Consider the following 13,709-nt stretch of genomic DNA (forward strand, 5'->3'; position numbering starts at 1 on the left):
GTGGTGTGACGGAATGTGTAGGGGTTAACTTGAACACTCTCATGGCACTTAGCTACAGTATACACAACTTCTTGTCAAACGAGCACAGCACCTGCTGAACAATATAATATTTGTTTTATCATAGATCATGTGCAACATGGTAGAGGTTCCTTAATTGCAGTAATCATGTGATTTGAACTTGTGAGCTCATTGGTTCATGTGCTCTGATGGTTGCAGGTATATCTCTGGAGAATGCACCTCCAGCTGTTTCCAAAAATGGTGGTGCATTTCCTATAATATTTAACTCTTTATATGTTATTTGATTCTGCATACATTTTTTTTCATCTCTACAACAGTGTACACCTAACTCTATTACCTCTCTTGAACTCCTCCAGCATCACATCCAGTTTGGTATCGCTGAACACACAGTGCATGGGGTGTTTGTAGAACTGGGTGATGGTCTTCAGCGGGGTGCAGTCATCAGGGTCCACGAACGCCAGGTCTTTGACGAACAGGATATCAACGATGTTGGACCTGTCGTTCTCATAGACCGGGATCCGGGTGAACCCGCTCTGCATGACGTCAGACATCGTACAGAAGTCTAGAACAGCATCCGAGGAGAGCATGTAACAGTCCGCCAGCGGAGTGTGAACAACTTCTACGTTCTTGGTGCGCAACTCCAGAGCGCCCTGGATGATGTTGAGTTCTTCTTTGACCAGATCGTGGTAGGGGTCTGTGACGCGCAGCATGGCAACCAGTTTCTCTCTGGTGTAGAAGTTACTGATCTCCTGGTGGAGCATGATGTCTAGGAGTTTGGAGACGGGGTAGGAGATGGGGAAGGAGACCAGCATTAAAAGCCGGGTGGCCCAGATGGTTTTGGAAGCGATGGCGAGGCTGTGTCTGGACGCCACAGAGTGAGGCAGGATCTCTCCTATAAAGAATATACCGAAAGTGCAGGTAGCAAGGGAGGTGGGAGTCATCCCTATAATCTGGCACATCCACACTACAAAACAGGTGTTGGTCAGCACATTGCCCAGCACCACAGTACACAGGATGTAGTTGCCATGTTTACGCACAGATTCGATCTTGTGCGCATATTTTTGTTCCTTCTCGGTGCCGCTGTTTTGGAGGACCCGGAGCTCAACGGGATCCAGGGCAAGCATGCTGATGTTCAGCCCACTGCAGAGCGCAGAGAGCCCCAGTAGCATCACCGACACCCCCAACTGGAGCCACACGTCCGCTTGCGGGGGTCGCTCCACCACGGCTAGCCAGAAGTCTCTGGTGGTGAAATGTTCCCACTTCGCCCCATCAAACGCGCAAATGGAGTAGTATTTTATCCGCTCATCTTTGCGCAGGTCTTTGGCGAGCAGCTCCACTATGGAATCAGAATCAAATAACACAAAGGTCCTCATCAGACAAAATAAAAACGCACAATAACACAAGACACTTTTTTTAACATTCGACGATTTAACAACGATAAAAACATGTGACTATAAACGAACCTAGAACGGAGTTGTGGCTGGATGCAGACCTGAAGGAACCCAGGAGTTCGATGTCAGAACTCCGCGCATGCTCGTCCACGCACGGGTTCCGTTTGGAATGGACCTAAACACAAATTAACATTTTAACACGATATATACGCAATTTAATTAAACATATGTCATATATAGCGTTATGGGTAAATGGTCAATACACTAAATAAACGGACCATGTTCTCCCCCTCTCCTCTCTCTCGCTCTCCTCCTGGCTCCTCTATGAAGGCGATCCATGGTGCGGCAGCTGCACCCTCTGGTCTCCCGCTCCCAGAGCGGTTCTGGGCTCTCTGTGTAACCGGGGATGCTGCATAGTAAACCCGCAGCATGAACCGCGTCCCCTCGGTCGCCTGGAGCAGCCCGTCTTGCACAGACAGTTCACCGGCTTTAGTGTTCTCTGGGCGTACACCAAGCAATCCCTTCGCCGGAGCTGGGAGAAAGAATATGATGATGAGAAGGATAGAGAAGTTAAACAACAGCAGGCTGCAGGAATGAAGTGCGGTGCGGTGTGTTGAGGATGAAGCTGCTGCAGCATCAGCAGCCATCATGCTGAATGAGCTGCAGAGGGACGTCGGCGATGGTTGGGTCACGTGGTTAGGGTTTTTACGCTGGCTCTTGGAATCGGCATAGCATCTGGAGAGCCACACTTGGAGCAGAGAGAAGAGAGAGGGGGCCGAGAGAGAGAACGGGCATGTGTGCAGCACAATGACGTAATGTCATGTTGAGTGCCACTACCGTCTAAAAATAGCAGGCAGGATATGCCCTATCATCAGCCACTTCCCTGCAGGGAGCGACTGTCTGTCTTTCGCTCTCTGCAGAGATCACAATCGTTGCCTACTGACAGACCCTTTCATGCTGTGTGTGTGTGTGTGTGTGTGTGTGTGTGTGTGTGTGTGTGTGTGTGTGTGTGTGTGTCATTTTGTAGGCCTACTCAAAGGCCTTCATCACAGTTTTTCTCTCTCAAGCTATTTTTTCACAATCAGCATCATCATAATCATCATAATCATCCTCATCATTGTCACCGTCATAATTATCATCATAATCTTTGTAAACAGCAGCATCGTCATCATCACATTGGGTTAAACTGCAGTCGATTTTTCTAGAACGTGTTATGCAGTATTCCACCAGATGGCAGTGCTGACTCCCCTTTCCCATTTCAGCACCAGCTCTGGAGTCAAGTTTTACTAGAGCCTCTTCAACTCAACAAGTTGTTCGTTTACCCTCCTAGTGTGAGTAATTTGATTTCATTTCACATGATATGGTCATTAAACGGATTTAATTAGCACAGTAATAACAGCAGGGTTGTATTTTAAAGTCAATAATATGTTATTACTACGAGTCAGTGTTTTGGGCCTGAGTCAGCAATGATTTATAATTTGCAAATGATTTATAATTAATAGCCTAACAATTATTATTTCTAAATTATTTAGAATTTTCAATCGCATTTAGGCATACGAACAATTAGCCTACAAACGACAATGTCTTACTTGTAGCGTCTAATTCAATTTAAAACATCATGTTTTTACATTTTGGAATCGGAGCCTACATGTTAGTGTAAGCCATAAAACGAGAAATGTAAACAGATAAGACAGTTTAGCAAAGCACACCATTACATTGGTTTAATAATCAGATAAATAAAAAGGACACGATAATACACAGGGACATGGCTGCTCCTTTGTCTAGTGGTAGGCTGACTTCTCTGCCTCTGCAACTTTAACACGTCGTCAATATTCGGAAGAGCGATCGTGAACCCTGCCTCGTAAAACCGTGACCCTTTCATCGCCTGTTCAAGACAGTTACAATCCTGGTAGTGGTGTGTCAATAAATAGCCTTATCCACCCTCCTTCGCCCACGCTGTCTCCCTCGACACCTATGCTCCAAATCACATGTATGTGCCTTTCAAGGCAAAGTTTTTTTTAAAATATATTTTATTTTGGAAGTATAATCGAAGTCAGATCCCACTGGACACAGACGTCAATTCAATTTATATTCCACGTTGGTTCAACGTAATTTCGTTGATTTAAATATAAAATAACAAACCATATAGCCACAAAACTGAAAATAAATCATGTTATTGTAGGGTATGTGACTAAATCATATAGGCCTAGTATTATTGATATTTTAAATCATGTTCAACTGATAAAGCTCAATACATTTCAACAAAATATGTTTCCAATGTAATGCATTTGCCCTAGGCTATTATTGCTTCACTAACGAAATTGCTGTTACATTTTCGACCCTGTTGATTTGTTGCATTTTCCAATAGGCTACCATAGAGGCCTGTTTTATTGCGTTATAGTTCAGGGGTCTCGTGTGAAAACTTGGGACAAAGATAGAATGTGTTTTTGAAAAAAAAGAGAGTTTAAATCTGATTTTTATCGTTATAATCCTGAGAAGTTAAAAGCTAACTATAGGTTATGCAAATCTGGACATATTTAGATCAAATATAGAGAGAGACATGTATTTAAACCAGATGTAGGCCTATCTTTAAACGCTATGCCATACAGGCTATATCCACCACCCCGTTATATAAAGCCATGTAACCACACCTAAAGGAATAATAGGAAAAAGCTATTGCTTTGTTTAGCTCCGGAGATAAGATGTGTTCGTTAGTCTGCCTTAGAGGTAGGCCTATCTGTTGCACGTTTCTCTTTTTTTCCCAAGTAAATGACTATTATTCGTTTATATTACAAAATGATTTGTCTATTAGGCCATGTTTTTTTGTTATTATAATTGTCATTATTTTTAGTCTATTATAGTACTATTATGGTTGTGTTCAGTTTGTCTTGATTTTTAGTCTATTATAGTACTATTATGGTTGTGTTCAGTTTGTCTTGATTTTTCAGAGTTGATACAGCAGGTCTACCTTTTTCTTCGATAAACGGGGTCGAAAAGTTATAGTCATAATATTTAACATTTAGTTATTATTTTGTCAAAACCTTCCCAAAGTAGTTATTCAGTCAACGATACCCACACACACTTTCGATAACTTATACCACTGGCAAAAATAGATTAAATTATCACGATAAAAGGTGACACGAGAAAACATTCGACATTACGGAATGTGTTGAAAGAAGCAAACGAGTGTTGGGGCTAACCTACATTATTTTCCAAGTCGGAAGGAATTTGATAGTCGGCTAATTGTGGCGGGTTCCCTAATTTCACTCACAGAGTGCACATGGACAACATTCACGCACAAACATCTTCTACGAATTTTCTATCCTTTGAACACAACTTTAATGTTATTGAATTGTGATAATGTGCTAACCTATTTGTTTTCAACACCAATTGTTTGATTTTACAATTTAGTAATTTAGCAGACGCTATTATCCAGAGCGAATTCCATCATCAAATAGGGTTGTGCCTAGCTCAAATGCACATCGACAGATTTTTCACCAATTCGGTTCGGGCATTCGAACCAGCGACCTTTCAGTTACTGGCCCAATGCTCTTAATAACCGCTAGGCTACCTAGTGTAGCCTATAACACAGTTGTACTTATCTAGTGTAAAGTATTTATATTATATTTCATTTAGTTGGAATTCCTGGAAATCTCACAGACTGTAGCTTTACTCTTCCATCTATCTGAGTATCGAGTATCAGAACAATGTTTTTTAAACACTAAATGTTTTAAGCACTAAATTACTGTAATGTTCTATTTAACATTTTGGTAACATTTCATAGGGAAAAATCTAACCTTTATGGAAATCACATGCTATGTATTCCCATCAATCCCAAACACTTCACACAATATGTCTTCGACATCTCAAAACTCACATCAAAAGACTCCAAATGACGTCTACAGTATATCTGCCATAGACATGCAGTAAAAGACCGTAACTTGATGAGGGATGTTGGTCCGTTGCCATAGGACTGCTACAGCCGCAGCGGGACATATCAAAGACTCATCTCTTCTCCTGGCGGAGTGAGGGGTCAACCGAAGATCCCACTGTGATATGGAGAGAGTTATATAGGAGTTAGAGAAGGTTGGAGAGATTAATATATAGAGAGGTATGAGGTTGGAGAGGGTGAAAAGGAGTCAGAGGTTTGCTCCCCGCTATTAGACGTGAATATTAGGAATAGATAGACAGTGTTCTGCCTTAGGACCATGAGGGGTGCGTGTCTGATTCTTCCTCACATAGCAATGGACAGTTGATAAAGCTTTCTCATGAGAGATGAATAACAATAACTGGCTCGTTTATTTGCAATGTCCTGTCAGCCGCAGGCTGTGTCAGGCATGTCCTGTCCATGTTTGCGTCTTCATATTTCCTTTGTTCCTTTCAGCCAGGCCTCACGCACTTTCCAGAATTAATATCGAGCTTTCCAAAAGTTGTTTGAATGGTTTAACGTTGGAGCGTAAAACATGAAGTTGGTTGCAGCGGTCACTAATTCCAATAGATAATATAACCTCTAAACATTTTCAAACGTGTATTGATTTTGACTGTAACAGGAGGGATTACACAAATGTTTTGGGATATCTTCCCAATCCCAGTGCATCATGCACTTTCTGCACGGTAGATCAAGGGGAGTATATTGTCAGCGACCTCAGACGACCAGAGTTATCAAACAGTAAGGCGGTGTGCTCATGAGGCTGAGACGAGCCACGCCGAGGTGAGGTGAAGTTGTTGGGATATAACCACCATAACAACGGCCCATCCCGTCGGTCAATGCCTTTCTCTACTTGCAAGTGAGACCACGCTGTGTGTAGGCCCTCTGATCAAAGAACATCTGGAGAGAGACTTTATATAAAGCTTTTATAGGTATGTTAAATATGTTGGCTGTAGAGTTCTAAATTAGTTTTGAATATGTTTTTGGAAGCGCACCAAGCAGGCTATACGACTGAGCTAGGCTGTGATTGGCAAAGTTGGCAAAGTTCGATGCAGTCACTGGTTAAACTGTAGAAAACATATTAGCACAGATCAAACTGTGAGAAAACATTAGCCTTGTGATCGCATGTGTTCTTAAATAGCCTAGTTAAATATGCTACTTGTGCGTAAAATATATTTTACCGCATAGCCTAACTAGCTATTTACTCTCCTTTTCTTGTAGGCATACTTATCTAGGACCGGACACCAACAAATGCCCTGTTCGATAACAGCGTCTAAAAACCGTTCCATTCAAAAGTATAGAAAGAACACCAATAGGCCTACTCTGATATTTCATATATTTACGTTGACGTTTACTTGTTTTACTAGGACTAAACATTTTCGTTTTATGTATGCTTACTTAAAATATTAATGTAGCTTAGTTAGGAATGTGCGTTTTTTTGTCTTTGATGGATTGTATTGGGGTTCTTAGTTCCCCAACGAACGAAATATAAATTTGTTTAAAAATGCATAATTATGTCTTTATGAAAACCATCTTGACACTGTAGAGATGCATCCAACTTTCATGTATAAGAGATTTGTGTTTCACAGATAATTAGCAAATATAAAACGTTCAGCTTTTTAGATGACCCTGCAATTGTAATCTAAGCAACACAAATCTTCGCTATTTCCGAGATACCAAGTTCGAGTAGTTCCTTAGCCTAAATATTTCTAGTAGTTCTAGTTTTGAATACACGGTTTTCACAACGCTTGTTTTTAATCATTCCATTGGTTAACATGATTTGTTGGTATTGTTTTGTTCGAGAGGGACAAATACACGTCAGTTTCATACACAATTCATTGCATCAGACAAATTGCTTTTCAGATTTACATGAAAATGTAAGTTTTGTGGCAGTCACTAACGTGCGTAATTGTTTTTACATCGTGCATTGGAGACAACTCGCTAAGTGCGTATATTCTATATCTTATATAAGATATTCTATATCTTAATACCTTTTGAGTCATGTGTCTATGTACAAGTATAGCCTCTTATTTTTCTAAAGGTTCCCTTTCCTAATTTTACAAGTCATAAAAGCAAGAAAAGTCGGACTTGTTGAGCTTTGCAATGCGGACTTGTCCTAGCAATCTGATAAATAGATCGCCCTGATCATTGTTTTCTCTCCTACACCTCAGAGGGGTTAAGTATGAACCCTCATACCTCAGAGAAGAACCACCACTGAGTCCTGAAGAGGGGCGGTGCTGCCTCCTCTCCTCCCCCAGGCTCCTGGCCCTCTCTAGCGGGGAGGCTGGCCCGGGGCGTGCGCTCCCCTCTCCAGCTCCCAAAAACACGGAGGGGCGGGGGGAGACGGACAGACAGAAAGGAGCAGATATCTTCGCTCAAAAGAATAGGAAGAGTGCATTCAGACTACAAGGTATTGCTATAGCTTCTCTCACGTTCCCTCAAACAGCAGAGCACGGTCTTGTTTTTAGGCGCAGTGTTCCATCTGTGGTGCCAAGCCAGGAAGATGCCCAATCCGGCGACATGCCACTTCCCAGGCTCCCGGCTGTGGCTGGTATCCGTTGCACTGATGGTGCAGTCGGTGATCTCCTCTTCTTCGACCTACCAGAGACCTGCACCCGGCGGCGGGGGGAAGAGAACGGGGTTCATGGAGAGGACGCTCATTTTGCTGGACGTCAACACCCGCAGTCCGGTTCAAGTTCTTAACGACAACTTCCTCTCTTTACAGTTGGATCCGTCGATTATAAAGGACGGGTGGCTGGACTTTCTGAGGTAGATTATTTTCCCACTCTGTCTGCTTTATCGACTTCATAGTCCTCGTTATTCTAATGTTTGGATCAAATGCATTGTTTTTGGTTTATAGGTCTCTGTTGAGCATGATCGGATTTAGTTATCTAGACGAATGGTTCTTTGACAATATTATGATATCGGGAATCATTAAACCATGTCATAAAGTCGGTTTATGCCGATTTGTGCATTGCCTTTGTTTAGGTGACATTAGATATGGGGTAAACTAGCTCGTATGGAAATATGGAGTATCCTAAAGATTGGAGTGTAGGCCTAACTTCATAATTACGTCGTCGAGCTTTACCAATTGGTGTGCATACTAGTAGCCTATTTTCTCATTTCAGTTGAGACACCTTTTGACACATGTTGCGTCATTCTCGTGTGGCATGCATGCATCAGTTTACACAGTATGTAGCCTAATTCAGAAACATCTCTTTAACATAGCGGTGTTGATAATAGGTCTACATATATAATGCCACTGTCTTAGTCGTGTCAATGTTTCTGTGTTCTACACAATGCTAATATGAAATGAAGAGAGAGGGGAACGAGAATGACAGGGAAAGAGGTGATAAGAGCTCATCATATATAGTTCATGTTGCATGTTGGGTATGGAAGGGAATAGTTTACATTGGTAGAAGTCTGCCTACATGGCGCACACGAGGCTCTTTGAAGAATTTCCGTAAACAGAGGTTTCTTATTTCCAGTGAAACATCCACTGTTATTGTTTGGGAGGAGAGAAAGGGGGTCGTGGCATTTTACAAGTTCTATAGAGTATCAGGGTTTACTACTCGATATCGACATGTTTGTAATAATGAAAAACAGTCGGAATGGCTACTCAAATATTATTGGAGCCACAGCATGTATCGCCCTGGAAGTAAACAATTTCAGCTTCCAATCAGCTTCGGCTATTGTGCAAAGTTCCCAGATGTAACTTTTACCAGTCAGTGGAGAACTTTGTGGTCAGGATTTTAGCAAAAATGTAATTCTGGGTTGACTAGATGAAAAGTGTTATTCCCACATGAACGCGTTCAATCATATGGATCAATATCAATTCAGTTGTTGCTGTATATTCGTCCTTCAGCAAGTAAATGTTGTCTGCATCAATGTTGTGATAATAACAATAATAATAATAATGATACTAATCATCACAATAATATAATAATATACCTAATGTTCATAATATTCATAACAACAACACACTATGTGATCAAACAATGAATCTTTTAACAATATTGTTTTGCTTTTCATTTGGTTCATACTTTTCACTAACTTCCTAAATGTAGGTAGGCTATTCACTCACAATTTCAACGCTAATTTTCTGAAATGTTTTTCCAATATTTATTTTCTTAAATTGTACTGGTCAAGTTCATATAAACCGTTATTTGAATAAACATTTAAACCATGCCTACTGTAAACGTTGCTGATCGTCAGATCTGATAACCCAGCGTTCAAGCACACTAAGGCCATACTATAGGATAAATTCGTTTTTGTGGTAGGTCGGTGGATTTTAGAGACATAAATAGGCAAATATTATAATACAAAGCTAGGCGATTTATCTACCACAATTGTCTATAATTGTCATAAAAATGGCACTTTATTCAAGTCTGCAAGAATCAGTTAAAATGATCACAACATGGCCTATATTCTGCCTACAAAAACAGCACAATATGGTAAGTGCTAATCCCATAACATATAATTGAACACAACATTTTAAAGCTACTGTGCAATTTCCAGTAATTTCAATGAATGGGAAATATTCCCTTAATTTTGAAGAACGTGACTTATAAATAGATCTACTACAAAACTGTCCTTTTGCTCCATGGTTTTGGTCAAAGGAGACTTTGTAAACAAATAATGTCTAGCTTCAAATCAAGTTTAAAAAGTAGGCTAATGTTGCTCTCATGGAATGTCATTCCTTTACTACAGAAAGCATGTGCTATTGGCATGTGGTGTATTAGTTTGCTCCATTGTTTTGTTGGTGGTCCACTCTTGATGATATGCACAAATTACAGTGTGGCTTTGGTTGAAAAGTCTAATATTTCTGTTGTTTATTCTATGTCCAGTCTGGTAACACAACAGTAGAGTGGAATACTTAACCCAAAACTATTTTTCTAAACCAGAGCTGTGGGAGTTATTATTGATAGCTGGCTAACAGCAGCACTGAGAGGGTCATAAAAGTCCTGTTGTAATGGAAAAGCTGTCATGTCCTATAATACTTTCATGTAAATACTAGTAGGGTTCACTAGCTTTTCTCTCAAGTGAAACCAATAAGTGAGAGTGATAGTAAAAAGTGTTTTGAAAGCCCAGTCTGGAAAGCTTTGACAGTAATCTGGTAACACTGTAGTGTAGAACATGTTTTTAGTATTCTGGGCATACTAGTCTCACCATCACAAAATGTTTCCTTGTGATATCTAAAAAACCCACTAAAACCTACTACTCTTTGTATGAATTAAATTGGCTCCATGTCTAGTTTTCTTTTGTTAAATCTGAATGCACAGGGCTATCAAGAAATATCACATTTAAATCAAGTTGTCATTGTTTTATGACTTGAGTTTTTTGTCTTGTGTAAGTAGTGCTCAAGCCTCTGTTGAGTAGTCTATGTCACTAGTGCTGGATATTGCAATGACATACCCACTACAGGAATTATTTTCAACATAACGTCAATCGTTTCTTCTCAGAGTTGTGTATGTATGTACATGATCTGAAATCAATGATGGTCATGTTGTGTTTTTCATGCAGCTTGTTTGGACACGGAGCCTAATTGATTAAAAAATATTGTTTAATCAATATTTCAGATGTATTTGTGCACCGTATTCTTATCAGATCTCTGTCTCCATGTATAGTTCCAAGCGTTTGGTAACCCTAGCCCGAGGTCTGTCCCCAGCCTATCTGAGGTTCGGAGGAAAGAGAACCGACTTCCTCCACTTCCACAACCTGAAGAACCTTGCCAAGTTCAGAGGCCCCGGCCCAGATTACTACCTAAAAAACTATGAAGATGGTGAGTTAGACATTATGGATTTGATTATTAATTTACGCAAATGTTAAACACACATTTTGATATTTATTTATTGTGTTGTATTCCCAAATTTGATTATAAAATGTATTGAGATGTTTAAATGTACTTTAGGTACAGTTGAAATCGTCTATGTCCATGTTCATTGGTAGGCCTATAGTCTTATTCTGTAGCATTCAATTTGAATTCAAACAAGCTTTATTAGCATGAAAGGAACAATCCAATATTGCCAGAAGTGGTACGCAATGAAACTACATGACCCGTTCTTGGTCTCTGTGTCAATGCTCAGACATAGTGCGTAGTGACATCGCCCTGGACAAGCAGAGGGGCTGTAAGCTGGCCAACCACCCTGACATGATGCTGGAGCTGCAAAGAGAGAAGGCAGCTCAGATGCAGCTTGTCCTCCTCAAAGAACAGCTCTCCAACCTCTACAGCAACATCACAATAACAGGTAGGAGATCACACACACACACACACACGCACACACACACACACACACACACACACACACACACACACACACACACACACACACACACACACACACACACACAAAAAACTGTCTGTTTGGTTACCCAATCTTGCCAGAGCACAGCGATGTAAATCATCACCCCTCAGCTTTACTAATGTAATTTGTAGAGAAGGGATAGAGGAATGGAGGGATGAAGAGATGGAAGGATGAATGTAGAGGAAACGAGGAGGCAGAGAGTGCTGGCATTTCTGAATGAAAGGTAAACTGAACCTGACTGTGGAGGGGCAGCTGGACTGTGTGTATGTTTGTATGTGTGTATGTATGACTTGCTGAGTCCCAGTGACTATCCCTGACTTCCCAGGGTGGTAACTGAGAACCGTAAGGGTTTGGTTAGCAGTAGGCTGTGTCAGGATGTCTTTATGTTACAGTGTTTTGCTTGGTATTTATTAGAAATGATGTGGTAGCAATTAATACTTTGTAGTACTTAAATACCAGTTGCGGTACGAAATTGCATGTAATGATATGATGTAATGATAATGTAATGATGGTTAATTTAAAACATATAGATGCTGTTGTAATAGTTTGGTCATTGTTCTGTAATTACAATTTTACTGCTATAATTTCCAGTAAAATACAGAGTAAACAGCAGTCTATCAAAACAAACCGTATCCCCAGAGTTTCTAACTTTTAAAATGTGTGGATCATATCAACTTACAAAGTTGAAGAGAGGAGAGATGAGGATGGAATTTCAGTCATCGGAGCTACAATGGCAACTACAGCTGCTTGTGATTTATTAGAAGAACAAAATGACGGTTTGTGTTTGTGTGTGTGTGTGTGTGTGTGTGTGTTAAACCTCCCATGTTAGAAATGCCTGTTCTAGATCTGTCTTGAGCAACACACAATGCAAATAAGGAGATATTCATATGAAGAAATAACATGAACACTGAGGGATTATTCCCCAAATATTTATGCCTACAGAACTGATGCTATGACAGAACATTCCACCAGCTTCACTCAAGACTTCAGTGATATTAATGTGTATTTAATAAATCTTCATATTATCCAATCTGCTAGAATTTGTCTTTTGTCGAATGCATTGTTCATTAATGCACAGGAGAGTGGTGTTGCATTATTATGTTTTTAATGTACTGTAGTATAAAAGGTATTTCAGACACATTTGTACATTGATAGATTTTCATTGACGGGGTTACTGTGTGTGTGTGTGTGTGCGCGCTTTTGTGTGTGTGTGTGCGTGTGCGTGCGTGCGCGTGCGCGTGTGTGTGTGTGTGTGTGTGTGTGAGAACTGTATGTAAGTCTGCGTATCATCAGCTGTGTGATTTCAACGGGCCTCTGGTGCACTAGTCAAAACATGGCCTGACTGCGCCTATCTTCAAGCACTGAAGAGACACATTGAGGAGAACCATTTGTTCATGTTTAGGTGCAGAGGAGTTTCAGTTCACAAGTTCAGGAGTCACACTGTGTATCACCCTGTACTTTCTCTGTTGTAGTCTGGTATCTTATCATGAGATAGTTCTACGATATGGACTATCAATATATTCTGGTGCACGTCCACCTCAAGGCTTCGAAGTTGTCTTTGCTGTTCTCCCCTGTCACCCTACACTTAGTCTGGGGAGGGATTAGGTCCCAGGTTTTTTCTTTGTTATGGGGTCCTCGGACCCTTGTTAAAGTCAATGGCATGAACTTTACCCAGTACCAGGACATTTAAGCCAAAACCTGGATGTCTCTGCCAGGAGTTTGAAACTTGGCCGCAAGTGTATCTTCCAGCAAGACAATAAACCCAAGCACACATAAAAATCCACAAAGAAATATTTAATTGAGCACAAAATCAAAAGTTTGCAATGGACATCTCAGTGTCCGGAGTTGAACTCCATTGAAAACCTCTGGTTTGAATTGAAGAGGGCAGTCCATAAAAAAAAGGTTCACAAGGGGAGGGTGCTGGAGTATAAAAATAAATAAAATAAGTATATTACCCCCTTTTTTGTGATATCCAATTACGATCTTGTCTCTGCAACTCCCAACAAAGGTTGAGTCATGTGTCCTCTGAAACATGACCCACCTAACCGCTCTTCTTAACACCCACCT

At 40.7% G+C, this 13,709-nt stretch overlaps 2 protein-coding genes across 2 annotated transcripts in view; one reads left to right on the top strand and one right to left on the bottom strand.

Moving 5' to 3' along the window:
- The window catches only part of LOC112256690 (metal transporter CNNM4), a 65,994-nt gene extending 63,837 nt beyond the window's left edge, over window positions 1–2,157 (bottom strand). The window contains exons 1-3 of the mRNA XM_042325443.1: window positions 1,688–2,157; window positions 1,482–1,584; window positions 356–1,354 (exon numbers count right to left, since the gene is read on the bottom strand). Coding sequence (XP_042181377.1) covers window positions 356–1,354; window positions 1,482–1,584; window positions 1,688–2,059 — 1,474 coding nt within the window. The 5' untranslated portion in view covers window positions 2,060–2,157. The remainder of the gene's footprint in view (window positions 1–355; window positions 1,355–1,481; window positions 1,585–1,687) is intronic.
- Window positions 2,158–7,840: 5,683 nt separating this feature from the next.
- LOC112260982 (inactive heparanase-2-like) overlaps window positions 7,841–13,709 on the top strand; it is a 117,166-nt gene continuing 111,297 nt past the window's right edge. The window contains exons 1-3 of the mRNA XM_042328339.1: window positions 7,841–8,106; window positions 10,965–11,119; window positions 11,424–11,585. Of these exons, the coding sequence (XP_042184273.1) occupies window positions 7,841–8,106; window positions 10,965–11,119; window positions 11,424–11,585 (583 nt within the window). The remainder of the gene's footprint in view (window positions 8,107–10,964; window positions 11,120–11,423; window positions 11,586–13,709) is intronic.

Source organism: Oncorhynchus tshawytscha, linkage group LG01, assembly GCF_018296145.1.
Source record: "Oncorhynchus tshawytscha isolate Ot180627B linkage group LG01, Otsh_v2.0, whole genome shotgun sequence".
NCBI lineage: Eukaryota > Metazoa > Chordata > Actinopteri > Salmoniformes > Salmonidae > Oncorhynchus > Oncorhynchus tshawytscha.